We start from the raw sequence: 25,721 nt of genomic DNA, 5'->3' as shown, positions 1-25,721 counted from the left end.
ATAATGATCACTATAAGTTGTTGGTGTTTTGTGGTTTAATATTTGTTTAATTGACATCATGTTAACAAATGTCTTTATAGCTAATGAATAACCATTTTCTAGCTAAACACTTAAACACCTATTTTATTGGTTAAAAATGAATCCCCTTATTTATTTAATCCTTTGGTGACGAGATTGTTGGAATACAAATTGGTTTCATTCGCTAGCTTCAGTACTTCAATAGAGGAAGGACTAAGTGCTATCAGAATGTTTACTGGTATCCAGATGTAAGGCTTCGTTGACAAAGTTATATTCCTAATTAGTTGCCTTGAATTCATTTGGTCATGCTAGTTGGTATGTAAATGCAAATAATGGAAAATTGGGGAGTGATGGAAAGAAGGAAGATTTTTGCACAAGAAAGCAGCTACTTTATATATGTACTCATCTTCTGAAGAAGGTTATAGAAGGTGGTCGAGATGTGGCAGTGAAGTGGGGGTCAGTATCATAGTAAATATTTGCACATATCAGGTTTGCACATCTAAGAAACAAAAGAAAGAGGTCGAGGTACTACTTCTAAAAGTGTTGTTCAGCATAATTTCTCTAACTGCCCTATGAAAGTTCTACCAATCCCACTCTGGATTTGAGTCAAATACAGTTCCAAGAACTATGAGGTCCATCACAAGAACATCCAGAACAGATGAAAACAATTTTATGCACAATTCCAGTTGGTTTTGTTTCAGTATTCATAGAAGCATATATGAACTCATCACAATTTGAGTAACCATACCATACTTTGAGCCTCTGAGCCTCAAAGGATTAGTCTCAAGGCCGTCGGCTATAGGGATACCTTGGGAAACCTAAGAAAACAATCCCATTAACAAAAAAATATACACTTTAAAAGGTAGAAACTTAAGGGGAGAAGGAAAAGACCTGCACACAAGACAACACTAATATCTCATGAACTTGCTAGTTGCTACTTTTAAAATCTGTGTAACTCTGAATATCATAAACTAATGCAGATTAGGCTGATCAATTGTTTAACACATAGCAAGCTTTTGTTTATAGTAATAGTTTTGCACATCTAAGTATTACTCCAAAAAGTGTTGTTCAGCATAATTCCTCTAACTGCCCACTGAAATTCTATCAATCCCAATCCGGATTGAGTCATTCAAATTTACTTCCCATAACTATGAGGTCCGTCACTAGAACATCCAGAACAGATTAAAACAATTTTGTGCACAATTCCAGTTCTTTTTGTTTCAGCATTCACAGAAGCATGAACACATCCCAATTTGAGTAACCATACCATAATTTGTTCAATCATATAAAATTGGACCAAGATCCTCTCAATTGTAAAAAAAACTATGTAAAGTTTCATAATCTCATAACTGTTTTTTATGTCCTTAATAATTAAAGAAATATATGAAAATAAAATCAATGGTTAGATTGTAACTCTCAAACTTGAAACAATTGAGAGGATAACCGAGGTAAAACAATACCAGTACGGCAGTACTACTCCAACAAATATATACACCTAAGGTAGAAATTAATGGAAGAAGGAAGAGAAACAGCACACAAGGATAAACAACACCAATATCTCATTACTAACTATCCAATATAGGCCAAAGCACATAAATTGTTTTGTCACAACCGATTCACCAATACTGGCCAAGTTCAGAAGCCAAACAAACTCCGTTTAGGCTTTATTTTTCTAAAATCCTCCTAAAACCACCATGCCCTCAATCTTGTTAAATCTTCAAACTTGAGGAACATAGTTTTGATCTTAAGTCTTCATATAAACAAGCTTCACTACCAACCGGCGGTCCAATTACCCTCCTTAGTAATGACCTTAAGAATTAACAGTCAATTTCAACATGGCACTAATCACTTGTCAGTGCTTAAGTTACATAAGTTAATAAGCAATATGTGGAGAGATAAACCAATGATAAAATTGGACTTAGACTAGTTGGGAACAGCATCAATCATATACAGAATACAAGAGCTCATATCAGATCTCGGTCAATTAGGACAATCTTACAATTCACGCATTCAAGTGATCTTAGTCACATTTGATAAACTAAAAAACCTGAGTTATCTAGCTCTTATCTAATGGCTCAAACTCCACGATTATGTGAATTGGTTTCCATTACTACATGCAATCAAAATTCCTAATGGAATAAATAACTACCATTATTCCATTAGCACAATACTTGAGAATGGAAGGAAAATTAAAAAGCAGAACCTCCAAACATTAAATAGAATTCATTGGAAACCAAAGAGATTCAGCAACAAAAACAAAATACTTAAGCCATCTTAACAAAGTATGTCAAACACTCATATCTGAACACTAGGACACTACAAAAGTGAAAGAACCATGGCATTTAGAACAACCATTGAGCCACTTCAATGCAAAAATAAATGTCATATAGAACAGTACCTGCAGGTGATTAACATATCCAAAAAGAACATAGGATTGCTAAACTAAAACATGAATCATAATAGATCCAAGATGTCATCTGGAAGATCATATGGCCAGTCATTGCTTGGCCAGTCATTGCCCCAGTCAATGTTGTCAGATCCAACATACATGAAAACTTCATCACTCAAGTCTTCAGGAAAATGTAAATCTCTTATCTGCTTAAGACACCTTTCCTTCAAACTTCCACTCAATTTGACATTGGAACAAACACGCAGGTCAAGAGATTCAAGATGAGGGCATCCATCAAGAATGGCAAGCAAGCCTTCATTAGTGAGGCTGTTTCCCAGAAGCTGGATATGACGTAGCCGAGGCATGGTTTTCGCAATCGCAAACGCCTCATCATCACACTCATAGCCTTTAGTTTCCTGCATGTTAAATTTCAGCACTTGCAAATGGGGGCAACATTTGCCCATGAGTTCCAAAGTGTCCTTAGATAGGTCGTAGCAGAATGATATTTCAAACTCTTCCAACAATGGAAGCTTCTTCACAACCTCACTCACTTGTGCATCTGAAATTTCCCAGCCTTCCAAAAGCCGCATCCGTCTTAAGTGACTTCCGCTATAAAATTTTGAAGAAAGAAAAAATAAAAACGGGCACAATCAATTATCCGAAAAGTTTAAACGGTTGAGTAAGAGTCACGTAAATGATTTTATGTAATCATTTCTAATACAAATTAACATACTTCATCTAAATTATGAAACTTCCAACCAAATGTTGAGTCCTCATCAAATTTTACATGTTGTTTATAAGGAAATTTAAACAATAAAAATAAAAATGAGCACAAAGAGAAAAATTGAAGAGATTACCAATCACCAATATATTTGAGAATTTTATTTGAGCCAAAACTCTCAATGCTAATGTCTTCCAAATGACCGCAACTTCGTTGAATGGCATGGAGACAAAACTGCTGCAATTTGTAGTGTGGATTGTAGCGGTATCCAGATTCTTCGCAGCAGGAGCATTGGAGAATCTCTAGGCCCATGGTCATGCAATAGTGCGCCACATGAGAGGGTCCATGCAGATTTTCCGCCATAAAGGACACACAAGGCTTAGAGTGGTGAAAGTTTCCAAAGGATCAACCTTGTGAACTATCTTTGAAGTGATATTTTCCAAAGGATCATCAACCTTGTGTAGAATCTTTGCAGTGATTTCAATAGGAAGTTCAAGCCAATTTAATTTGGCGCCAGTGTGGTTTCACGTTTGGCTGACTTTGAAGAAGAAAATGCCATCCTGCAAATGAAGTTGATCGTGAACTTGTTTGATCAAGGATAGGTTTTCACTATAGACAAGCGCTTTGAACTTAATACTCACACGTTTTGTAATAATCTTCAAGTGGTGTAACAGTAAATATTTGGCTAATTCTTGTAGCTTGTCAGAAAATTGATAAAGACTGAAAAAAAAATCATGATAGGTAATATCGTTCCCTATTTTGCTTTTTTTTTTTTCAATGACTTCCCTATTTTTTTCAATGATAGGTAATATCGATAGATTTGATTTGATATTTGAAATTTTTGGTGATGTACTGTGTATAAACTAACGCATGCATATGAAATATTTTGGTGATGCGTATTACATTATTTATCATATTTTTTATTTTCCTTTCTTTTATTTCTTATCTTATTAGTTATAAATGTGTTTAAAGTGTTAACCAAACATTAAACAAACAACTGTTGGAAACATGCTTTCACTCTACTCAATATTATTTATGTTCGCGTTGATCATCTCATCTTTTTCAACAACTACTTCAGGTTATTGATGAGTATCTAGGAACAACAACTAACTTTTTTTAAAATCACATTTTGATTTTAAAATATGTTTAAAGTAAACAGTTTGCACCCAAACTGAAAAAATCAGAATTATCTTGGAAAGCCTTTGAAGTCATCAAAAAAAAAATTACGTGAATAGCAAAAGTTCAGCTTCATAGTATTATTTTCCCTTACTTCATGCTACTGCTTTTCCTATGAAGACAAATAAGATCTACTAAAACCATCAAAAATCACCTACAAACTGACAACTAAAGGCACTAAGGAATGCAGAGAGTGGTTATAAAGTCATGGAAGGAGATCAAAACTTTTACAATTTTATATATTCATTAATTTCATATCATTTTAATAAATACTGAATCGAGCGCTCTGATCAGTGACTCAATGCTCTAACCAGTTGATTTAATAACCCGACGATTAAGTTGATTATCGAGCCGAGTTTTAAAACACTATTTTTTATATAGAGAAATTTAATATATAATACATTATGTGTTGAGAAAAAAATATAAAAAAAGTGAAAATAATAATGAGAGAGAAAATTATACTTTTTTTTCGTGCTTTGCAAAAATAACAAGAGGGGGAAGAAACCAAGCAACTAAGGCACACCTAGGGAGTCTTTCAACAAGATCAACTCCAAAGCTGAGGGGGGCATGTCTAAGACACAAACACTAGGATTGGGAGCAAGAGCACCCCGTTTTGCAAGTCAGTCTGCTGCATTGTTGCCATCTCTATGGATCCATCTCAAGGATATGCTCCAATTCCTTGCCATAAGTTGTTGCAGCTCCCTCAAAAGCTCTCGATGACCATGAAATTGAACACTATCTGGGTCGGGGTCTATCATGAGAGCAACCAAGTCCAGGCAGTCGCTTTCACATAGAACATAGCGGTGGCCACGATTCCAAGCAAGGCGAAGCCCCTCTCTCAACGTTGTTGCCTCTGCCAAGAAGGCGCTCCTCGCGTCTTGGAAGCAATGAAAACCGACCAGATAAGCACCATTACTGTCTCGCAGGAGCCCCCCACCTCCCATACAATTTTGAGCCTCCACGAAGCCTCCATCGGTGTTAAGCTTAACATAATTCAATGGAGGTGGTTGCCAAACATCCTCACAAAGGAACTTAACGAAGTTATCATGCTCATTGTAGAGATTCTTCCAAGCTATTTGAAGTGGCCAGGGATTAGGGTCAAGAACCATGTTATTTCTCCATTTCCACACCCCCCATAGACATGAAATAAACCTGATCTCGTTTGGACCCTTAGCTTGAGACGTAACCTAGTTCTTGTAGTCAACCGTTCTAAAATTCCTCCAAGAAACCGCCCCAAGCTGAGACCAATGTTCCATCAAATGAGGACAATCCCTAAGACAGTGCATACAATCCTCAAGATCATTCGAGCACCTCGAGCAAGTTGCAGATGGTGCTAAGTGACACTGGAATCAATTCGCGTTTACTGGCAGAGCTCCATGCACAGCCCGCCACACAAAAAGACGGACTTTCTCAGGTACCGCTAACTTCCACACCCACTTCCAATCCTCTTGAGGATGTTGCTCCAACTGCAGATCACGTAACCAGTTGTAACCCTCCCTAACTGTGTAACTGCCAGTATTGCTTTGGTCCCAAACCCAAACGTCTTCCTCATTCGAGCTCAACTTGGGAGTCACAACGTTGAACCAAGTTCTCAGCTCCTCTAGAATCACTGTGTAGCACCGATCAAGGATTTGAGCCATATTTGAATTCACTTCATATAACTATGAGGTCCATCACAAGAACATACAGAACAGATTAAAACGAATTTGTGCACAATTCCAGTTTGATCAATCATATGAAATCAGGGAAAACCTAGATTTAAAAACAATCCTAGTACCAATACAATATATTCACTTTAAAAGGTAGGAACTAAAGGGAAGAAGGAAAAGAAACTCCACAAAAGGATACACAACAATAATATCACATTACTAAAATATCCAATTCAGGTAATGAATTTCAGTAACAGCACAAAGCTCATAAAACATTTTTTGGTTAGCACTTGAGAAAGTTATCATGTAAGGCTATGATTTTCTAAAATGCTCCGAAACCGTCATGCATCTTTAACTTTCACTTTCAGTACAAGTAACTGAGAAAAATGAAAGATAGAGACTATTAAAAATGAAATAACTCTATTAGTTTGTCACACATTCTACAGGAGATGGACCTCCATTTATCTATATATATATATGTAAAGCACACTTGTGTTTTTCATACAATTAATGTATTAAACCATAAAAGCTCACATACCTTATATTAAATACATTAAAAAATAAAAAATTTAATAAACTAAAAACTGAAAAAAGTTGTATTATAAAAATCCATTCAACTACTTATATTAAATAGCAACATTCATAGACTTAAAATTGACTTGAGCTTTGCATTTGACAAATTTAAAAAATTAAAATAAAAAACAAAATAATATTTATTAATAAATAATTGGCTTAATTCCACTTTGGGCCCCTGATGTTTCAGAAATGAGCTATCGGGGCCCCCCGTGTTTAAACGTAGCGGTTAGGCACCCCAACGTTTCAAAAACGTGCGATCCAACCCCTTCTGTTAAGTTTCGTTAGTTGACCAAACGGAGGCCCTTTCATCAATTGACGTGGATTTCCTCTCACTCTCTTCTCTCTCTCTCCCTCACGCGTTCACTCACTCATGCTCTCCCTCAACCTCTCGACTCTTTCTCTCTTCCTCTCCAAGACCCATTTTCTTCTTCTTCTGATTATTTTCCCTAAGGTTGCAGCACTACCAACACCTTCTTCTCCTCCTGATGACAACCACCACCGCCTGGTCACTCTGCTTCCAGAGGCTACACCATCACCACCGTTCCTGTCCTGATCTTTCTCTTCTTCTCCTTCCATGTGCAAACCACCCTGGCATCACCCAAGCTAGCCACCACCGCCAGCAGCCACGATGACGCCGCCACCTCCTTCAGTCCCGCGAGCATCATCATCACCAACATGATGAGAAACAACAGAGAAATAGAGGAGAAACCAAACCCTAATTTCAGCCACCTTCAAATCCCGATCTCCAGCAAACCGCTTAGCTGTTGGAGAAACCACCACCGTACTCCTCTCACTGTCCGCAACAAAACCCCCCAAGAAATTTGTCGTTCCGCCGCCCTCCACCGCCAGCCGCCGCCGCCAACCACCGTCTTCTCCGGTGAGACCTTCGCCGGAGAATCTGTAGAACCTGCGTTGGATAGCTCTTTCTCTCCTCTGTTCGAATTGATGATCAATTCATGGTAAGGAATCAACCTTTCTTCCAATTTCTGATTTCCCCTTTTCAAACCCTAATTTTAGTCTTGTTCATCTCTCCTAAGTCATTGCCTTGAATTGTGCCAGTGTTGTTCACCATTGATGGTCATCAGAGAAAGGCAAAGCTGCGGTTAGAGAAAATCCACGTCAATTAATGAAAGGGCCTCCGTTTGGTCAACTAACGGAGCTTAACAGAAGGGGCTGGATCGCACGTTTTTGAAACGTTGGGGTGCCTGACCGCTACGTTTAAACACGGGGGGCCCCGATAGCTCATTTCTTAAACATCAGGGGCCCAAAGTGGAATTAAGCCTAAATAATTTAGATAAAATACTTTTAAAATAAAAAAAATTCTATAAATATATATCTATCTATATTGTACTTGGGGCTCTTATTTCCCAAAGTAATTATTTATATATATATATATATATTTGGTTTTTCCAAAAAAAAAAAATATCTATCTATCTATCTATCTATATATATTAGTAAAGCTCACTTGAGCTAAGTATTAAGTACAAATACACATATGTATTAAAACATAAAAGCTCACATACCTTTATATTAAATACATTAAAAAATAAAAAATTTAATAAACTAAAAACTGAAAAAAATTGTATTATAAAAACCTATTCAACTACTTATATTAAATAACAACATTCATAGACTTAAAATTGACTTGAGCTTTGCATTTGGAAAATTAAAAAAATCAAAATAAAAAACAAAATAATAGTTATTAATAAATAATTTAGATAAAATACTTTAAAAATATAAAAATTTCTATCAATATATATCTATCTATATTGTACTTGGGGCTCTTATTTCCCAAAGTAATTATTTATATATATATATATATATTTGGTTTTTCCAAAAAAAAATATCTATCTATTTATCTATATATATTAGTAAAGCTCACTTGAGCTAAGTATTAAGTACAAATACACATGAGAACCTACATACATTAGTAAAAAAACTGGTGTTTTAATGAGATAGCTTAGTGAGTGAATGAACGGGTAGTGGAAACTTGTGCACTAATGATTTCAGTTTTAAACTTAATAAATATCAAATGTATAAGCAAAAGAGTAACATCCATGCCAAAAGTGTAACAGACCACAATGTTATATCTGCAAATGGTTTTAGCACAGTACCTTAAATTAAAATCAAATTTAATGTTAATTTTAAACTAATATCAATTTAGTCCAAGAAAAAAAACTATTAACAATAAAGCATACTTCCGCCAAAATTAATCTTGATATGCAATTAGAGATGACAAAAAAATCCAAACCTGTGGGGCCCAAACCGAACCCAACCAGAAATTTCGGGCGAAACCCGATTTCTTTGGGTTTGGATGTGGGTTTGGGTTTCACCCGAATTTTATAACTTGTTTGGGTATGGGTGTGGGATTGATTAAACCCGCACACAAACCCAAACCCAAACCCGAATTTGTGGTTGTTTTTGTTATTTTGTTATATTATTTGTAGTTGTTGTTGTTTGTTGAATACTTCGACTGAGAAGTTTAATTAGAAGAACATTGAAAAATGAAGTTGAATTAGACATTTAGAATTGAGATGTTTATAACTCCATACATTATGTTGTTTATCAGCTTATGTTCATGAACTTTAATTTTTCCTTTGTATTGAAAAGATGATGAAGTTTAATCAACTTATGTTCATGTTGTTTTCGGATCGGGTATTTGAGTTTTTTGCGGGTTCGGTGCTCACATCGGGTTTTGAGTTTGAGTTTGGGTAACCTGAAACCTAGGAGTTTGGGTTTGAGTTTAACTTTCGCACTCATATTGGGTTTGAGTTTGAGTTTGGGTTTAGGTGTTAAGTTCGGGTGTGGGAATGTTAGGAACCTAACAATCAGAATGATGCAGAACAAGGTAAAATGCAGCTATACTGTAATATTGATTGCTTATGAATGGAATTGGAAAGTTACAGAAAGGGAATGATAACCCAGAATCTGCCCAGAGCAATGCTCCTATAGGAAGCTAGAGCCTCCTACTCATTCTAACACTCGCTAATAATCCAAGATGCCCTCTCAACCTCTCTCACTCTCCTTATATGCTGGAGCTCCTACAACCATACTCTCTCCCTATTCTGTTATGCCAATCCTAAGTATTACCCTTCTTGCCCCTTCTAGAATATACTCTCCACACCTTAGGTCCCACTCCCTCATATTGGACTAACTTCTCCTGCGAGCTGGTTAAATGATCAACGATCCTAACAATACCCGCGTCTTGAACAGCTAGCTTGTTAGTAAGCACATCTTCCCAAGTAGCTTCATCCACCGTTTTGCCGTGCCACTGGATCAGAACTTGAGGAATGTGTTCCCCACGGAGCTGAATGGTACGAGTGGCCACTACTGTTTCCGGAGTAATACCTTCCAAACCTTCACCTTCTAACTGATCTGGTAGCTCGTTCTCCGCCGAGTAATCTCCAATTGCCTTCTTGAGGAGGGAAACGTGGAAAACTGGATGGACACGTGAACCCTCGGGTAACTGCAATTGATAGGCCACTTCCCCAACGCGAGCCACGATTGGATAGGGTCCGTAGTAGCGGGCTGCAAGCTTTGCGTGCACACGGGTGACCACTGACTGCTGGCGGTGAGCTCTTAACTTGACAAAGACCCATTCCCCAACGGTGAAAGACTTGTCCACACGGTGAGCGTTAGCTTGAGCCTTCATTCGCTCTTGGGCTCGTGCCAAATGGGATTTCAACTGACGAAGAGCTTCATCTCTATCCATGATGTCTCTCTGAACTGCCTCAACCCGGGTCTCACCAAGGCCCCAACGAGTTATCACTGGAGGTTTGCGGCCATACACGATTTCAAAGGGAGTTTGCTGGGTAGCCGAGTGGTAGTTGGTGTTAAACCAATATTCTGCCCAATGTAACCAAGTGGCCCATGTCTTGGGTTGGTCCGCTGAAAAGCAACGGAGATAAGTTTCGAGGCAACGGTTGACAACTTCCGTTTGACCGTCCGACTCAGGATGATAAGCTGAACTCATTTTCAAATGAGTCCCCTGCAAGCGGAAAAGCTCTTTCCAAAAGTGACTCATGAAAACCGGATCCCTGTCACTCACAATTGAGGAGGGGGTTTCATGCAACCGAATAATTTCCTTAGCAAACAACTCAGCTATGCTGCGAGCTGTGTATGGATGGCGCAAAGGAAAAAAATGGCAGTACTTAGAAAGACGGTCCACAACTACCAAGATGGCGTCGTATCCCTTTGATTTGGGCAACCCCGTAACGAAATCAAGAGACAAATCCTCCCAGACCTGTTCAGGGATGGGCAGAGGTTGTAATAACCCAGCCGGGGATGAGGCTATGTACTTTTGGCGTTGGCAAGTGTCACAACTTTTGACAAATTCCTGTACTGTGGCTTTCATTCCAATCCAATAAAGGTTTGCAGCCAACCGACGGTAGGTTCGAAGGAAACCAGAATGCCCACCTTGAGGGGTTGCGTGAAACTCTTGTAACATGCGAGGAATCAATGAAGAGTGTTGGGAGAGTACTAGGCGATGATGGTAGAGGAGTGTACCTTTGTGATAAGAAAAACCAGGGTGTGTAGTTGGATCTTGCCGGATGTCAGTTATGATCTTAGCCAGTTTAGTATCAGAAAGAACCTCCGTACGCACCACGTCATGTTCTTCCCACACAGGAAAAGTCACTGCAGCTCTCAATTCCCCAAGTTCTTCAACTCTAGATAATGCATCAGCCCCTCTGTTCAATTTGCCCGGCTTGTAAACAATGTCGAAATTGTATCCCAACAATTTAGCAGCCCAATTTTGTTGCCCTCCTGTCACAATTTTCTGATGCAGCAATTCTTTGAGACTCTTTTGGTCCGTAGAGACCAGAAACTTGCTGCCAAGCAAATAAGGCCTCCAATGTTGGATGGCGAGAGCCACGGCCATGAGCTCTTTCTCGTAGGCCGATTTGGCCAAATTCTTTACTCCCAATGCTTTGCTGAAGTAGGCTATAGGGTGCTTATCCTGTAGCAGAATTGCTCCGATTCCGTTCCCTGAAGCATCACATTCCAGTAGAAATTCTTTAGTGAAATCAGGTAATCCCAGAACTGGAGCAGAGGTTAATTTCTTCTTAAGGATGTCAAACGCGTGCTGTGCTTCGGGTCCCCAATGAAAAGCTTCTTTCTTTGTCAACTCGGTGAGTGGCTTAGCTACCTTCCCATAGTCGCGAATGAACTTGCGGTAGTACCCCGTCAGCCCTAGGAAACCCCGTACCCCTTTGACATTTTTGGGAATTGGCCAATTGAGCACACTTGTCACCTTACTTGGGTCCACTGCCACTCCCTGTTCAGAGATGAGATGGCCTAGGTATTCAACGGTGCGCTGGGCAAAGTGGCATTTTTTCATGTTTGCTGTTAAACTGTGATGTTGCAGCTGTTGTAACACTTGTTCCAGCTGCATAAGGTGTGTTTCCCAGTCCCTACTATACACTAGTATATCATCAAAAACTACCAAGACCCCTTTGCGTAGCATAGGTCGGAAAACATCGTTCATCAAGCTTTGGAACGTAGAGGGGGCGTTCATGAGCCCAAACGGCATCACCAAGAATTCGTAGTGCCCCTCATGAGTGCGGAACGCTGTCTTGTGCACATCCTCTCCTTTCACTCGCACCTGATGATATCCTGATTTAAGATCAAGTTTGGAGAAAAATCGAGCTCCATGAAGCTCATCCAGCAATTCTTCGATAACCGGTATGGGGAACTTATCGGGAATGGTCACCTTGTTGAGAGCTCGGTAGTCTACGCACATACGCCAGGATTGGTCTTTCTTTTTGACCAAAATTACCGGGCTGGAATAAGCGCTTGTACTGCGTCGGATGATGCCTGCAGCTAACATCTCCCTCACTTGTCGTTCTATTTCATTCTTGTGATGGTGGGGATAACGGTAAGGACGCACGTTCACGGGTCCCTGTCCCTCAATGATGTTAATTCCATGCTCTCTACCTCTGCTTGGTGGTAATCCTTGTTTTTCTTCAAAAATGACTGCATACTGTTGCAACAGCTGCTTCAAAGAGTCTTGTTGTGTTTGTGTGAGCTCTGGTGGGTCAGCTTTCCCTGGCTTACTGTTCTCCATAGCCCAGAACAAACCCACATCACCTTTTCCTCCTTGGCGTAAGATACTCTGCAGTGACTCCATTGAATCCTTTCCCGTGCACATACCCTGTAGTGTGACCCATTTTTGCCTGCTCCAGAAACTCATGGTCTGAGTGTGCCAATTAACAATGGTATCTCCAAGCGTCTTCAACCACTCGATTCCCAGAACTAAGTCAGGACCACCCAAATCAAACAGTTGCGGTGAACCTGTAAATCGGTAGTCCCCAATGTCAACCTCGATGCTCTTACAACGGCCCCGCGCGTGTGTGCGATAGCCATCTCCAAGCTTCACAGTCATTCGAGGGGTATCCTCAACTTCCCAACCCATTCGCTGAACCAATTTGTGATCCACGAAGTTATGGGTTGTGCCGTTGTCGATGAGGATCAGCATCGGTACTTCCCCAATTTTGCCCTGAAGCTTCATGGTTTGGGGTTGTTCGCGAGAGTTGCTGGTGAGGTTGTTAAGACTCATGAGGCTCAGCTCTCCTTCAGCCTCCTCCTCCTGCTCTTGGACTTCCATGGCTAGAATGTTGCCCTCTTCTGCGTCCTCATCTCCCTCTTCGACAATCAAGACCCGCAACTGCTTATCCGGGCACTGGTGCAACGGATGATAGGGCCCTCCACATTTGAAACACAAGCCTTTTTGCTTGCGGTCCATTAGCTGAGGGTATGTGAGGTGAGAAAAGCCTCGATCGCGCGGCCCAAGTCTTCTCCCCTCGGTTGGGGATTTTTGGTCACCCTTTGGGCCGTTGAAAACGGGTTTAGAGGTTGGCCCATTTTCTTTCGCGCTCCGGACCCAAACCCAGTCCGATCCTCCAGGTCGACCCGTGCCCCCGGATCCACCCTTAAAGCCCGTATCCTTAAAGCCTGATCCCCCAAAACGCCCGCTCCGGGAAGAACCAGACCCGTTTTCGCCCCTTACTTCCTTCTCAACAGCTCGAGCAATCAACAACAACTTGGATCGATTCACCCCTCCCATGGTTACCAAACTCCTCACTTTTCCCCGAATCTCTTCCCTCAACCCATGTAAGAAATAGCCCTGGAATTGTTTTTCTGGCAGTTTGGGAATCTGTGCTGTGAGGTATTCGAACTCTGTTATGTAATCCTCTACTGTTCCCAGTTGATGTAACTCAGTCAAGCGTTCATACACGTCTCCGTCGCCATGGCCACCGTAGCGTTCCAGCAACGCTTCTCTCAGTTTCTCCCAAGTCATCGTCTCCTCTGATTCTAACAGGGTGTTGTAGAAGTGTATGGTAGATCCTTCCATACTAAGCTGAGCCAGACTCACCTTCACCTCCGGCGAAGTTTCTTGTACTCGGAAATATACTTCTGCACGCGAGATCCAGCCAGCTGGGTCTTTGCCATCGAACACCGGAAGCTCAACTTTCTTCACCGATTGACGGAACTCCACTAATGCGTCGCCGTGCAGCGAATGAGAACGTCTCTCCTCTCCTGGTGTTGGGGTTTTCTCTCGTGACGTTTCTCCGATGCGCCGATTAACGCTTGCATCTTCAGTCTGCGCTGCCTTACCCATCGATTGTTCCATCATCGCTACTAGCGAAGTGGGTAGATCTTTCACCGCCGTTGTGACTGCAGCCAATGAGGATCGCATCTCAGCGAGCTCATTCTCTAGCGCGTCGATTTTCGCCTCCATGTGAGTCGCCGCTTGCTTAGACTTCTTGGATGGCATTCACCGGTCCCGTTGTCAAGGATCCGGCAGGTCGGACCAATTTGTTAGGAACCTAGCAATCAGAATGATGCAGAACAAGGTAAAATGCAGCTATACTGTAATATTGATTGCTTATGAATGGAATTGGAAAGTTACAGAAAGGGAGTGATAACCCAGAATCTGCCCAGAGCAATACTCCTATAGGAAGCTAGAGCCTCCTACTCATTCTAACACTCGCTAATAATCCAAGATGCCCTCTCAACCTCTCTCACTCTCCTTATATGCTGGAGCTCCTACAACCATACTCTCTCCCTATTCTGTTATGCCAATCCTAAGTATTACCCTTCTTGCCCCTTCTAGAATATACTCTCCACACCTTAGGTCCCACTCCCTCATATTGGACTAACTTCTCCTGCGAGCTGGTTAAATGATCAACGGTCCTAACAGGGAATGACCAAACCCACACCCACGGGGCCCATTGCCAACCCTATATGCAATGGTCTTAGTTTGTTGTCCAATTTTCTGCAAGAATATATGTCTATTTTTCTTAAACTCACAAACTCTTAGAATTCCTTAGCATAGTTACTCCGAAGAAAAACTAATATTAAATTAAAAATAGTGGCATGATGGCAATACCAGTGTCAAAAACTGAATAAAATTGTTAATGTCAGGAGGCTATTCAACTATATACATTAAATAAATAAAAAATGAAATGTATTATATTGAGCCATGCATCTATTATATCTCTATATAAACAAACCAGTGAAATCAATCACAAACTCAAATTGTTCATATTTCTTAGACTTCACCTGCTGGTGAGAAAAAAATGACAATTGTCTCTAACTACTTCAACAAGTATGTCATTCTTAATTATTTTAGTTAATTTCAAAATTGCTTTTTTAAATTACTCATTCTTATTTCTTTATTGCAGGAGAAAGATCATCAACAACAATAAGAAACACACATATATCTCCGTTGCAGATGATTGGAAAATAAAACTGTGAATTTCACATATATGGTAATTTACTAAACAATTCTTCTCATTCAATTGTAATCATACAAATATATCATCATTTATATATTTATATGACACAATTCAGTAACAAAGTGTGAGCCACATAAATTTATATACTGCACAAGAAAGATAAGTGTAAAATATAGTACTCACTATATTCTTGATAAGAAATATGAATCTTTCCCTCCTCAATATTGTCATATTATGGAAAAAAATAGCAACTTAATCATTCAAAGGGAACAAATGACGTTCATCCTGCAGTTAGATAGAATATATTTTTATGTTCGTGAAAGTGATTTTAAAAGAACTTCTATGCCACCAGCAATGGTAAACAACCACATCAATCTTGATAAAAAAAAATTTAGCACAACTGATAACATCACTGCAATGACTAAATCAATATTAGAAAAAAAAAGTAGACTACCACGTTCATTTCAATACTAATCTAATTAAGTAATTAAATTTATTTTATATCAAAAAAAAAAAAACTACTCTCATTTCAATCTCAATAGAAATCTACCTATTTTTTCTTCTGAGAAAAAAAAAAGAAATCTACCTGTTTGATCCTTTTTTCCCTTATTAGAGAAATAAAGTGTGAGAATATCATAACTCAATTATATTTAATTATACATATATTATAAATCTTCTTCTAAATAATAGCTTTCTTACATTGCAAATTTAAATATTACAATTAAAAAATAAGGGTTTAATTTCTAGTATAGAGTAATCCATAACATCTTCATAACTACTCAATTAAAATACTAAATATCATCAATACTAATGATAAATTCTTAGTGGTTTACAGATGAAAAACAATAATAGTGCTCGCATTTGGGGTTTCATGAGATCTCTTGGTATGGAGCAAGCGGCAATGTTTTCCTCCTCGAGTCCTTCCCTGTCCTTGATTCAAAACCAGCAACATGGAACTTTTGATTGTAGCCAAACTCAGAACACTTCTTCTGATTGGATAAAACCCGATGCGGGATGGGTTAAGATCAATGTTGATGGTGCGGTAAGCAATTGTCTTCAGGCTAGTTGTAGAGGAGTGCTCCGCAATGCAGATGGGAGCTGGTTAAAGGGTTTTAGATGGAATTTTGGAACCTTTTCTTCTGCCAATGTTTTCCTCACGGAATTGATGGCTGTGAAGACGGCAGTGGAGGCTGCCATGAGTTTGGACTTAGCTCGCGTAATTGTTGAATCGGACTCCTTGGAAGTTGTTGATTTTCTTCATTCAACAGACCTTGGTTCCCACCGCTACAGTCAAATCGCCTTAGATATTCTCCACCTGCAGCGCGAGCATGGGGCTCTTGTTTTCCAATATGCTCTGCGGGGCAATTCAATTGTGGATTACATAGCTAAGTTTGGGTTGAGCCTGCCTTATGGGGAGCATTGGTTTGATCATCCTTTTGGAGACTGTCACTCTTCTCTTGTTAGATGTTCCTATGAGTAGCTCTGCTGCTGCTCCTGTTTAGCTCTTGTGCTAGGGTTTAATCCCCTCTTTGTAACAAAAAAAAAATTAGTCTTAATAATACTCTTTAATGGATTGTAACTCATGACCTTTTTATCTTTGCAACTATGCAATATTTATTCCTAATTACTACTAACTTAATTTTTAAAATCCCTTCAATTAGAAAATTCTAAGAAATTCATTTGCACTTCAGGTCTTACAATCTTGTAAAATCTTCAAACTTGAGGGGTTTAGTAAAAGTACCAACAACATGAGCTTAAGTCTACACATAAAGAAGTTTCACTTCCAACAGTCCACTATCTGTGGTCAAATTACCCTTCGTAGTAATGACCGTAAGAATTTAACTGTCAATTCCAACATGGCACTAATCACTACTAGTAAGTGCTAAAGTGACATAAGTTCATATGCAATATGTGGAGATATAGACTAATGACAAAATTGGACTTAAACTAGTACGCAGCAACATCCATCATATCATATATAGAATACAAGACTACATGCGATCCTAATGGAATAAATAACTGCCATTTGCATGCACGATGCTTGAGAAAGGAAAAAAAACAGAAGCTCCAAACATTGAACAAAAGACATTGGAAACCAAAGAGATTCCTCAACAGAAACAAAATACTTAAGCCCTCTTAACAAAGCATGTGAACCATTCATAATTATATAAAGTACTAGTCTGAATACTATGACACAACAAAAGTAAGAGAACTATGGCATTTAGAAGAATCATTGAGCCTCTTCAAACCAAAAAAAATGCCATATAGAACAGTACCTGCAGGTGATTAACATATCCGAAAAGAACACTTGATCACTTGACTACAAAATGAATCATGCTAGACCATAATACTCAGCGAAGGCATCTGCCTCATCATATACCCCTTCATTGCCCCAGTCAATATCACATCCGCAGTCACATTCATAATAATCATCATAATCAAGTTTATCATCTGCAACATAGATGGAAACTTCACTCAAGTCTTCTGGAAAACGTAAATCTCTGATCTGCTTACAACACCTTTCCCTCAAACTTCCGCTCAAATCGACATTGGAACAAACACAAAGATCAAGAGATCAAGATGAGGGCATCCGTCAAGAATGGCAAGCAAGCCTTCATTACTGAGCCTGTTTCCCAGAAGCTGGAGTTGACGTAGGTGAGGCATGGTTTTTGCAATTGCAAAGGCCTGATCATCAAACTTGAAGCTTTTCACTTCCTTCATGTTAAGTTTCAGCACACTCAAATGTGGGCAATATTTGCCTATAAATTCCAAAGAAGCCTTAGACAAGTGTTTGAATGAAATTTCAAACTCCTCCAACATGGGAAGCTTCGTCACAGCCTCTCTCAATCCTTTGTTTGTAATTCCCAAGCATTTCCAAAGCCGCATCTGTCTTAGGTGACTTCCGCTGTAAAATTTTGAAAAAAGAAAAACAGATACCAAGAAACATGCTTCAACAAACTTTTGAAACTTCCTAAAAAGATATATGTGGCCAAATGTTGAGTTATCACTCAAATGTTCTATGTTTTTCATGATAAAATAAGAACATGAATGAGCACATGTCCAATGACAAAACAATAAACACGAAAAATGGCAGGCCTGCAGGAGACATATAATAAAGTATTGTTTTGGCATATAAAACTATCACCATGCAATAGAATTAGAAATAATAAAAAACATGGAAGCCAACAACTAGAAAAATGATGGCATTACCTATCAGCTATGTATTTGAGGACTTCATCAGTACCAAAATCCTCAATACTAATGTCTTCCAAATGACCACAACTTCGTTCAATGGCATAGCGAGAAAAGTTCACCAATTCGGAGTGTGAATAGCAAGGGTGGTTGGTTATGTCAATGGTGCGCCACATGAGAGGGTCCACACAGATTTTCCACCATAAAGGACACACTAGCTAGACGTGCACTGGTGAACATATCAAGGGCATCAAGCTTGTTTAGTATCTTTGAAGTCACTTCTCTAGGAAGTTCAAGCCAGTTTGGCCCATCTGTGCTCCCGTTTGCTTCTTTCGCTGGCCTTGAAGAAGAAGCCATCCTGCAAATGAAGTTGATTATTAACTTTCTTCAACGATAGATTTATAAACAATAAAAGTGGCACCTAAGCGCTTTGAAGTTGAAAAGTCCTGGTGAGTGTACGATACGTTTTCTGATAAACTAACAGTTGTTTAAAATTATTTGGCCACTCAGAGATAATGGTTAGAAGGTTGGTATCATATCCGAAGTTGAGATCATATTGTAGCCATGAAGTAGGAAACCGATTTAGTTAACATCAAAACCAAGACTCTTTTTTGTAGCAGTTAAGTTACTTTCAACATAAACAGAAGTTTGGATCATCAAGCCTTTCACAATATGTGTCTGGGAAAGTGGAAATTTCAATTCCAATGCACATAAAGCTTACATTTTTTTCAATCTAAACACACACTAAGTCATGAATCAGTTGACATTGTTTTGAATAAACCACAGCCAGACTAAAGAAGTAAAGATTAAACAAATGATCTAGGTCAAGCATAATTGATCTAGGTCCTGCATAACAGGTCTATATAAATTGATTCAAAATTCACAGTAGACCAGATTGTGAACACAAAGGACTGAAAGATTTGATCTAATGGCTCAAACTCCATGATTGTCTGAATGATTTCCCCGATCCAAATTCCTTATGGAATAAGTAACTGCATTAGCACAATGCTTGAAAAAGGAAAAATGCAGAACCTCAAAACATTAAATAACATTGAAAACCAAAGAGATTCGACAACAAAAGCAAAATACTTAAGCAATCTCAACAAAGTATGTGAACCACTCATATTTGAATACTAGGAAACTAGATAAGTAAAAGAACCATGGCATTTAAAAGAACTACCATTAATAGACTACATAAGTATGTGATCAACATATCCATAAAGAACATAGGATCACTTAACTAATACATGTCTTTCAAAAAAAGAAAACTTAACTAAGACATGAATCATAATAGACCAAGGTAGTCAACCACAAGATATGCTTCATATGCCCGCTTCGTTGCCCCGGTCATAGTCACATCCACAGTCACATTCATAATAATCATCATTCCTGTTCATCTTCAATGTAGATGGAAACTTCACTCAAGTCTCTTGGAAAATGTAAGATCTGCTCAACACCTTTCCTTCAAACTTCGGCTCAAGTCAACATTAGAACGAGCATGCAGATCAAGAGATTCAAGATGAGGACATCCGTCAAGAATGGAAAGCAAGCCTTCATTATTCATTGATGAGCCTGTTTCCCAAAAGTTGGAAATGACATAGTTGAGGCATGGTTTTTGCAATAGCAAATGCCTCACCATCATATTTGAGCTTTTCTGTTCCTTCATGTTAAATTTCAGCACTTTCAAATGTACACAACATTTGTCCAAAAGTCCAACGATGTAAGTCCAACATTTGTCCTTAGTCGGTAACAGGTGGCTGAATGAAATTTCAAACTCCTCCAACGATGGAAGCTTCTTCAAAACCTCCCTCAATCGCTTATCTGAAATTTCCCAACATTTCAAAAGCCGCATCCGTAGGTGACTTGTGCTATAAAAAGAAACACGTTTAATCAAAATTATGAAACTTCCAAAAAACATATTTCGCCAAATGTTGAGTCCTCGCTCAAATTTTACATGCTGACAAAACAAAAAAAAAGAGCAAAACATAAAAAATCTGTAATCATAAAACATGGAAGCCAATAATGAGGAAAATGATGAGATTACCTTTCAGTAATGTATATGAGGACTTTTCATCGGTGGCAATACGTCTTCTGTGATTTTAAAAGGGATAAATAAAAATAAACGGTAAATGCTTTCAAATATAGATCAACACTTCAATCCAGAGAGCCTCGAAGGACCTACAAACCAAAAATATCACAGAACCACATGGTTTCTGGACCACTCAATAAAGAGGAGTGTCATTCAGAGGAATTCAAAAAATTGGTACCTGCAAATTGTCACAAGACAAATATAAGACTACTACCAGAAATAAAATCAATTTTTGCGTCCACAAAAATATGAACACATGTAGATAGCTTTTTAGCTTAAACATTAAAGTGACTATAACAAGCAAACATTCCCCCTAACTACAAATTATAAACACAAACTTCTTTCTCAAAGAGGAAAAATTTAGTGTACCAATACCATATAGCCCCAATGACTCATTTGAAAATAATGTTTTATTAAAAGTAAGAAGTATACTGAATCTTCGTTATTTTTGGAGTCCATGCGAATTGACTAAGTGGATGTTTGATTTGTGTTGGGGATGTCCAAAGCCATAGTTTTGGCAAAAGCTTGTCTCTAGTAGAATCATGGCTTTGTGGATTCATAAGGAACAAAGATACAATAAAGACTAAGAATTAAGATATAACTAAGGAATGAGACTGAGGAGTGTGAATTGTACAGAACTATATTATATAACAAAATGTCAAGAAACTTACCGAGGTTCCAATATGTCCTCCTCATTCTTTCGTCGCTTTTTTGATCTTGAACCATCCTCAATAGATTGTTCCACAGATGGTACAACCTCCTTATCTCTACAATCCATTGAAAGAGAGGTTTCCCCTGTGTTTGCTAAGTCAGGAACAGTACTAGCCTCAATACATTGAGATGAGTCTGGTCGAACTGCAGCAAAAACTTTTGATTTTGACTTCACAATCTCGTAAAGTGTTCCTGATCTAGAATCACCTGCTTTTCATATGCACTTGATTAGTCACTGCATAGCTAAATCAACTTCTAAAGACTAATAAATATCATAGAAAAGAATACCTAGAATTGAAATAATAGCAGCACGTGCTGCTAACTGCTCAGCATCTTTTTTATTTCTAGCAGTATCACCCCTGTAATTTGTACCATTGAAAACCACAGATGACTGGAAAAGATGAGGCAGCCCTTCTATGTTTCTAGTGTTGTAAGTAGGCATTCCTACCTTCATCTTAAGAGCATATTCATTCAAGATGCTCTTAGAATTTGGAGTATTCTGGAAGACATTAATACAATCACAATAAGTAGAAATATAAGGATTCTCAAATGAAAGATAATGCTAACTTGCAGTATAAAACTACCAAATAAGGATATCATGATTAAGAATAATGTTATTTCAGCAGCATTTTGTTAGCCTGTAAGTTAGTAATAAGAACACAACTACATCATGTTATATTGCATTGTTCCAAAACTAACAAAACCAAATGATATTTCTCACAAGTTGGATTTTTATCACAAGTAAGAAATTCATTTTTCATAATGATATTTCTTTCAGATAAAAATTGTCCCGGTTCAATAGCTTGACTTAGAAAAGCAACAGTTGGAAATAAGTTAGACAAGAAATTTAGTTGTTTCTACATAAATAGCTTCGGAATTGGAATCAAACAAGTAAACATCTAATTCATTTTGAGCAAGTAAATTATATGTGACACATTTCTTCTCGTGGGCATGCATATATTCATGTCATCATGTGTAGAAAGTTCAAATAAGGTTATAAGGATCATATTAAAACATAACATAATACCGAATCAGTCGTAGGCGAATATAGTATGTTAATTATGAAAATCATTTGATACCCAATAAGAGGATAACAAAATCGGAGTAAAACAAATGTTAATAAACAGAAAATAACCCTATGAATGCATAACAAAACACAGATTCTAAACATGGAGAGCATATGATTAACAAAATACTGCAATCTGAATCAAGTAGCAGTAGAAAAATACTCAAGGGAAAAAACATTATACTTGTCAGCTCCAGAAAATCAAAATAAAAATTATATTGCAACAAACCTCCAAACGAAGCAAGTTTCCAATATCTCTAGTTCTAGAGGCATCTTGCTCAGCATATCTTGCATACAGACCCTCCAAAGCAACTCTTGAGACATCTTGCTCAGCAGCTTTCCGATGAGAGAAAGTGGTTTGGGAAGTAAAACAGATATTATCCACCAACACTGTTGATCGAAACCTTGGAACATGCCCAAGTCCCTCATTAACAGTTTGAAACTGAGGTAATGAGATGTTTTTCTTTTGGACAAACGTATTCAAACTACTCTTGTAGTCCGGCACAGGCAAACCTAATGAGATCAATCAACAACATAAGAGATATTCTATACTAATGAACCTATTTTATCAACAGAATGTGGTGAAAGTTACAAATATTTGGGGCTCTCGCTTATTTTTTTTCAACACCAAGATAAATTTTGCAAAACACGTACAAAAGGATAGGAAGAGCACTAGTAGCACACTTTCTCACACATCATTTCAAAAACAGTCTCTTTTATTGATTGAAATCCTCATGAGTCTTGTCTAATTGGGAGTGCAACCAACCTAATTTAAAGTAGGATACAAATGATGTAGTTGATCACAAATGAAAATTTAAATAATAGGAGAAGGTATATTGGAAAATGTATTGCCGGAATTTTTCAAAGAATAAGTATCACCTTATTCAAATAGTGTGTGTATTAAATAAAGAATCTTAAGTTTTGAGAAATAAAACAAAAGAGGTTTCAAATGGGCTTACGAAGAGCTCGAGCAGTATCTGCAGATGATGGTGCAGGTTGAGGGGTGGACACAGCTGCAAAATAAAGATTATATATAATTTTAATAAAAAAATCCCAAAGCCTAAGAAAATCAAACAAATTAAATGAGCAAGGAAATGGATTAGTTACGAAGAGTAGGAGCAATGGCAGAAGATGATGGTTCATGACAAGGTGTGTCTTCAGCTGAAAAATAAAAAAATATATATTAATCTAAGAAAACATAGGTGAGTCATTACTGCAGCTCCAAATTACACACACCACACACAAATATCAAACATGCAATTTTTTAGAAATCAAACAAATGGGGAGGGAAATGGAGCACTTACAAAGAGCAAGAACAGTAGGAGCAATGGCAGAATATGATGGTTCATGACAATGTGGGTCTGCAGCTGGAAAATTAAAATTAGTATATTATTTAAAGAGAAAGTATTAAAATTGGTGAGTTGTTACTGTAGCTCCAAATTTACACACACCACACACAAATATGAAACATGCTAATTTGTAAGAAATCAAACAAATGGGGATGGAAATTGAGCACTTACAAAGAGCTAGAACAATAGATCGTTCATGGTGAGGGGTTGCAGTAGCAGCAGCAGCAGCAGCTGTAAAATATAATAAAAAAATACATTTTAGTAACAAAAAAAACTCAATTTCTGGGAAATCAAGCTAAAGGGGCATGGAAATGGAGTGAGTAGTTACAAGGAGCAGTAGTAGCTGATGATGGTGACTGGTGAGGGGTGATCAGAGCTGCAAAATAAATTTTCTTATAAATAAAACTATTTTTTAATAAAGAAAAAATACCACCATATTCAAAAGAGTAAGGCTTCTGAAAGAGATCAATCACAACAGACAACTGCAAAATTAAAGGGGTTCGAAATGTGGCACTTACAAAGAGCAAAAGCAGTGGATGCAGATGATGGTGCAGGCTGAGGGGTGGGCACAGCTGCAAAATAAATATATATAATTTTAAGAAGAAAACTCAAATCCTAAGATAATCAAACAAAATGGGCATGGAAATGGAGTAGTTACCAAGAGTAGGAGCAATGGCAGAAGATGATGGTTCATGACAATATGTGTCTGCAGCTGCAAAATTAAAATTAATATATATTATTTAAAGAGAAAGTAATAAAATTGGTGAGTTGTAATTGCAGCTCCAAATTTACACACACCACACACAAATATGTAACATGCAAATATGTAAGAAATCAAACAAATGGGGATGGAAATGGAGCACTTAATTACAAAGAGCTAGAACAATAGATCGTTCATGGTGAGGGGTAGCAGTACCAGCAGTAGCTATAAAATAAAATAAAAAATACATTTCAGTAACAAAAAAAACTCAATTTCTTGGAAATCAAGCTAAAGGGGCATGGAAATGGAGTGTGTAAAGTTACAAGGAGCAGTAGCAACTGATGATGGTGGCTGGTGAGGGGTGACCAGAGCTGCAAAATAATTTTTTTATAAAGAAAAAATACCACCATAATAATTTTTTTTTAAGAAAATCAAACAAAGTGGGCATGGAAATGGAGTAGTTACCAAGAGTAGGAGCAATGGCAGAAGATGATTCATGACAAGGAATGTCTGCAGCTGCAAAATTAAAATTAATATATATTATTTAAAGAGAAAGTATTAAATATGGTAAGTTGTTACTGCAACTCCAAAGATATCCTACACATGCCGCACACAAATATGAAACATGTAAATTTTTAAGAAGTCAAACAAATGGGGCATACAAATGGAGCACTTACAAATAGCAAGAACAGTAGGTGATGGTTCATGCTGGTGAGGGGTGGCAGTAGCACCATCTGTAAAATAAAAATAGAAAACATTTCTGTAACAAAATAAAAACTCAATTTATGAGAAATCAAGCTAAATGGGCATGGAAATGGAGTGAGTGATTACGAGGAACAGTAGCAGCTGATGGTGGTGACTGGTGAGGGGGGGCCAGAGCTGCAAAAAAAATTAAGAAAATCATTTTTAAAAAAGAAAATAAAAACCAAAATTCTGCTAAATCAAACAAAGAGGTGGAGCACAAGAACTTACAGAGAGTGGTGACTATTGGGCAGTGGCCGCAGCTGAAAATACACTCATGAGGAGGCACCACACCTGCAAAATGAAAAGAAAAAGGTATCTTAGAGAAAAATATCCAAATGGTGTGAGAAGTTAAGGTAAATGGGCATGAAAATTGAGTGAGCAGTTACGAGGAGCAGGGGCAGTAACAGAAGCTGGTAATGGCTGATGGTGAGTGGTGGTGGCGGGTGACATTGGAGGTGGCGGTGACTGGGAGGAGAGTGCAGGAACCACCGTGTTCTGCTTCACCGGAAAGGAATCCATGATCGAGGAGGGAGAGTGCTGACAGAGGGACAGAGCTTGGAGGAATAAATGGCTTCTCTTCTCTCACTGAGTTTTGAATGTCTA

The 25,721-nt window shown here is 38.2% G+C and overlaps 4 protein-coding genes across 4 annotated transcripts; all 4 read right to left on the bottom strand.

The window, feature by feature from the left end:
* Window positions 1-2,472: 2,472 nt before the first annotated feature.
* On the bottom strand, window positions 2,473-2,997 carry LOC130724876 (putative F-box/LRR-repeat protein 23). The gene has a single exon (XM_057576146.1). It carries the CDS (start codon window positions 2,995-2,997, stop codon window positions 2,473-2,475), a length of 525 nt encoding a protein of 174 aa, XP_057432129.1.
* Window positions 2,998-17,599: 14,602 nt separating this feature from the next.
* LOC130724875 (putative F-box/LRR-repeat protein 23) lies at window positions 17,600-18,635 on the bottom strand. The gene is made up of 3 exons (XM_057576144.1): window positions 18,478-18,635; window positions 17,889-18,172; window positions 17,600-17,718 (listed from the first exon to the last, which is right to left on the bottom strand). Exons 1-3 carry the CDS (start codon window positions 18,633-18,635, stop codon window positions 17,600-17,602), a joined length of 561 nt encoding a protein of 186 aa, XP_057432127.1.
* A 231-nt stretch (window positions 18,636-18,866) lies between these two features.
* LOC130724028 (uncharacterized) lies at window positions 18,867-25,721 on the bottom strand. Its single transcript, XM_057575188.1, has 17 exons — window positions 25,505-25,721; window positions 25,347-25,409; window positions 25,206-25,253; window positions 25,052-25,108; window positions 24,840-24,890; window positions 24,333-24,386; window positions 24,193-24,246; window positions 24,003-24,050; window positions 23,846-23,905; window positions 23,630-23,692; window positions 23,433-23,486; window positions 23,285-23,338; window positions 22,555-22,838; window positions 21,548-21,758; window positions 21,220-21,466; window positions 20,504-20,726; window positions 18,867-20,327 (listed from the first exon to the last, which is right to left on the bottom strand). Exons 1-16 carry the CDS (start codon window positions 25,635-25,637, stop codon window positions 20,702-20,704), a joined length of 1,506 nt encoding a protein of 501 aa, XP_057431171.1. The 5' UTR covers window positions 25,638-25,721; the 3' UTR covers window positions 18,867-20,327; window positions 20,504-20,701.
* LOC130724874 (F-box protein SKIP19-like) lies at window positions 19,910-20,311 on the bottom strand. The gene has a single exon (XM_057576143.1). The coding sequence runs from the start codon at window positions 20,309-20,311 to the stop codon at window positions 19,910-19,912; it is 402 nt and encodes a 133-aa protein (XP_057432126.1).

This window comes from Lotus japonicus, chromosome 6 (genome assembly GCF_012489685.1).
Source record: "Lotus japonicus ecotype B-129 chromosome 6, LjGifu_v1.2".
Taxonomy (NCBI): Eukaryota; Viridiplantae; Streptophyta; class Magnoliopsida; order Fabales; family Fabaceae; genus Lotus; species Lotus japonicus.
The sequence above is the reverse complement of the archived record's forward strand: the minus strand, read 5'-3'. Positions and strand labels throughout refer to the sequence as shown.